At 37.6% G+C, this 3996-nt stretch overlaps 1 protein-coding gene across 2 annotated transcripts in view; it reads left to right on the top strand.

The window, feature by feature from the left end:
* Ints4 (integrator complex subunit 4) overlaps positions 1–3996 on the top strand; it is a 110100-nt gene that overhangs the window by 84956 nt on the left and 21148 nt on the right. For both annotated transcript variants that reach the window (XM_004632533.2, XM_004632534.2), the window contains exon 16: positions 813–906. In XM_004632533.2, the coding sequence (XP_004632590.1) occupies positions 813–906 (94 nt within the window). The remainder of the gene's footprint in view (positions 1–812; positions 907–3996) is intronic.

Here is a 3996-nt window from a genome sequence, read left to right as displayed (position 1 = left end):
TCAAGATCGACATAAGCTACCAATCCTATCTGAAATATTTCATCAAGTCTTTCTGCCACCTTCTGTGGGAGGCCTGCCTCTATCAGTGTCTTGTAGTGTTCTGTGTGAGTTACACTGGAAGTATCCATTGGTTCTTCCTCTTCTTTTAACTGTACCGCATTACCATTCACCTGATTAGCCATTTTATTATGCAGGGCAGAGCTGGGGCCGGCGGCCGGGCCCCTATATATTTTTATTTTATGGAAAAAATAAAATTTCATGGTAAAATAGGGAAATAATAATAGCTAATACATTGCATACTGTTATTTTCATAATAGTTGAGAGTACAAAAATACGGACATAAACAATATTCCAAATGATACTAGCACAAACCTTTCTTTTGAAAATAGCCTTGCTAAGTCATTAAGTTGCCCCATCTGGGCTCAAACTTGTGATCCTCCTGCTTCGACCTCCCAGAGTGCTGGATGACAGGCCTGTGATACCAGTCATGGTTTATACACAGTGACTGTTATGGTGCTTAAAACAGTTCATCCTGTTGAATGTTTCCCTTAGGGTCACTCCTCAGCATAAAACGTCCTATGAAAATATTCTACAGTATGTGTGGCTTTATAGCAGTGTTCCTTCCCAGAAGCGCCTGTCAGCTTAAATGATGGTCAGAAGTGTGATGAACCAACTTCATTATAACCACTTCAGTATTTAGTGTTGTGCAGAACCTCTGACAGGGTGCAGGGTATACAATGGTAAAATGGTTTTGACTTCACGTTGACATTATCTTTACCTTGTGTTTGGCTTTGGGGTCTTATTTAATGCAGGGATTTGCAAAGACTTGGAGAACTTCAGTCTGAATTGGCAGGCGTAGCCGACTTTTCTGCCACCTATCTTCGCTGTCAGCTACTTCTCATCAAGGTTGGTTTATATCCCCTGTCTTTATTATTATGATGCTTGAAATGTACTTTAATTATCCAATTGTGCTTCAATTCATTGTGGAACCACCTAACGATGGAGAAATTATGTACTCTGCAATGCAATTGTGTTTGTCTCTAATTAAAGAGATGCTAACTCTTACGAATGGAGAATACTTTCATCATTATATAATTAGAGCAAATTGTGCAGTCATTTTAATTAGAATTTAAGGATTTTATTTTACTTTTTAAAATTAGTTAAATTTGTTGGTATATTTTAGATATACTTAACCATCAGTTATCATTGAGAATCTGTACCTGTACGTGACATAACTTGGTTCTTTTGTCCCCTTCCCCTACTCTCCCTCAACGTCTCTTTCTCTACTTATTTGTAAAAGTTTTGTTTCCATTTTGTTTTTTTTCTCTTTTTTCCTTTTGTTTTTCTTCCTTTCCTCCTACTCCTCCCTCATTCCCCTTGCCGTTTGAACGTTCTTGTCTTATTTCACAACACCCATTGTGCATTTTGTTCATTATTTACACTTTCACTTGCTCGCAGCAGAGAAACAGTGTAATATTTATACCTGTGTGATTCATTTCACTTGGGAGCGTGGTCTCAAGGTGCATCCATTTACTTAGAAGTGTCTCAAGTGTATTCTTTGTTATGGCTGAATGATACTCCATTATATAAAAACCCACATCTTCTTTAACCATTCATTGGTTGGTGGATATTGGTCTGTTTTCAAGATGCAGCTGTTAATAAGCTGTGCCACTATAAATGTGGGTGTGTGTGCATTGCTGTCATCTGACACTTTTAATTCTTTCAGGAAGATACTGAGAAGGAGATTATCTGGGTCCAAAGCAACTTCTAGTTTTAGGTTTTTAAAGAATCTCTACACTGATTTTCACAGTGGTTGTACCAGTCTTCACCCCCACCAACAGGCAGGACAGGTCCTTTTTCCCTACAGTCCTTGCAGAATTTGTTATCAGTTGATTTCTTGATAACAGCCATTCTTTCTAAACGGAAATGGAATCTCAGTGTTATTTTAATTTGCATCTTTCAAATGACCAATGACTTTATACATTTTTTTCATATATTTATTTGCTGTTTCTGTATCTTTATCTGAGAAGTATTGATTCATTTCAGATTGATTAGGTATTTAAATTTGAGGGGCTTGATTTTTTTTTTTTTTTTAAAGTTCTTACATATTTTCTAAATTGTAGTCCATGCTGGCCAGATAGCTCAGTGGATTAAAGCACCTGCTTAGGCAGATGCAGGGAGGGGAGGTGGGAGAGTTTGATCCCTGGCATGCTGTGTGCCGGCCCTGCCCCCAGGATGTGCTGAGACTGGAATTGAGATTGGGCATGGTGGCGTGCCTATAATCCCAGCACTTGGGAGGCTGAAAACAGGAGGATCACTATGAGTCCAATCAGTGTAGTGAGACCCTGTAGACCCCGTACTAAATACATTAAAAATAAAATATTAAAAAATTGTACAGAGTGATAAAAAAACAAGCAAAAACATTAGAAATGATACAGAATTTCAATAAACAAAGTAATATAAATTTCACAGTGGTGGTTGTATTGCATAATGTTATCTTCCAATTAGTTTTTGTTTTTATTAATTTTAATGAGAAAGAAATAGCAGTGAGAGTTTCCAAACAGATTAGTAGGACAGTTACAATAATTAATACATTGCATATTGTTGTCTTCATAGTAAGTTGTTTTAAATTACCAGATAAAATGTATAATATTTGTTTAAAAAATTATAAGAAATTAAAATGAAGGGAAAGGGAAGAAAGAAAAAATTGGGCTGACGAGAGAGCTCAGCGGTCTAAAGTGCCTACTCAGGCAAGCTTAGGCAAGTGCAGGAGACTGGGGTTTGATCCTTGGCACTACATGCTGTGCCAGCCCTGCCTTCAGGTTGGGCTGAGCTGGCCAAAAATTTATTTATTTATTTATTTATTTTTTGCGGAACCAGGGATTGAACTCAGGTCCTTTCACTTGCCAGGGAAGCACTTACTCCACTGAGCCATCTCCCCAGCCCATGGCCAAAAATTAAAAAAAAAAAAAAGGAAGATTAACATTTTTTCAGTAGACCTGCAAAAATCAACAGTGCAACTATCCAAGCTATCCTGCATATAGCAGGACAAATATCTTTTTCCCTTCTTTCTTTTGTCCATTTCCTCACCCCAGTTTTTCCTTTCCATTGATAAGATTTTCCCTTTCACAGCATCTGTTGTGCCTTTCAGATTTTATTTACTCTTTGAGGTTTTTACACTAGAGAGACAATATGATGTTTGCACATGTGGGTTTATTTGACTCATTTCACTTACCATTTTGAATTGGGAATTCAGCTAAGGACTTGCACTCCCCAGGCAGGTGCTTGTGCCACTGAGCTATACCCTTGGGCCTATGCTGTTTCAATTTTGATCAAGATTGCATTTAATCTGTATGATAAATTTGCAAGCGTGTCCATTTCCACTATATTGGTGCTTACTATTCAGAGCCTTGTACATGCATGGCTTGAGCTCTACACTGAGCCACAAGAGTACTGCAGTTATGAATGTAGAGGTCTTTTACCTTCTTTATTATAATAGTTTGTAGGTATTTTGTTGTTTTGGATACTGGCATGAAAGGTGTTGTTTCTGTAATTTTCTCACAGAGAGTTTGTTATTTGTGTACATGAAGGCTATTGATTTTTGAGTGTTGCCTTTGTATCCAGATATACTATTGAATTTGATGATTGAATCTAGAAGTCTTTTGGTTGAGTTTTTTTGGTCTTCTGTGTAGAGTATCATGTCATCAGCAAATGATAATTTGACTCCTTCCTTTTATATCCTTATTTCTTTTATTTCTTTCTCTTGTCTAATTGCATTGACTAATGTTCCCAGATCTACACTGAATGGCAAGTGTTGACCGTGGGCATCCTTGTCTTATTCCTGATTTTAGGGTGAAAGCTTTCAGTCTTTGTCCATATAGTATGGTGTTGGTTGTTGGTTTGTTAAAAATGGCTTTCAAAGGGCTGGGGAGATGGCTCAGTGGAATAAGTGCTTCCCTAGCAAGCGCAAGGGTCTGAGTTCAATCCCCGGTTCCG

The sequence above is a fragment of the Octodon degus genome, unplaced genomic scaffold (assembly GCF_000260255.1).
Source record: "Octodon degus isolate 3935 unplaced genomic scaffold, OctDeg1.0 scaffold00049, whole genome shotgun sequence".
NCBI classification, from domain to species: domain Eukaryota; kingdom Metazoa; phylum Chordata; class Mammalia; order Rodentia; family Octodontidae; genus Octodon; species Octodon degus.
Note: the sequence above shows the minus strand (reverse complement) of the source record. Positions and strands in the feature narration are given on the sequence as shown.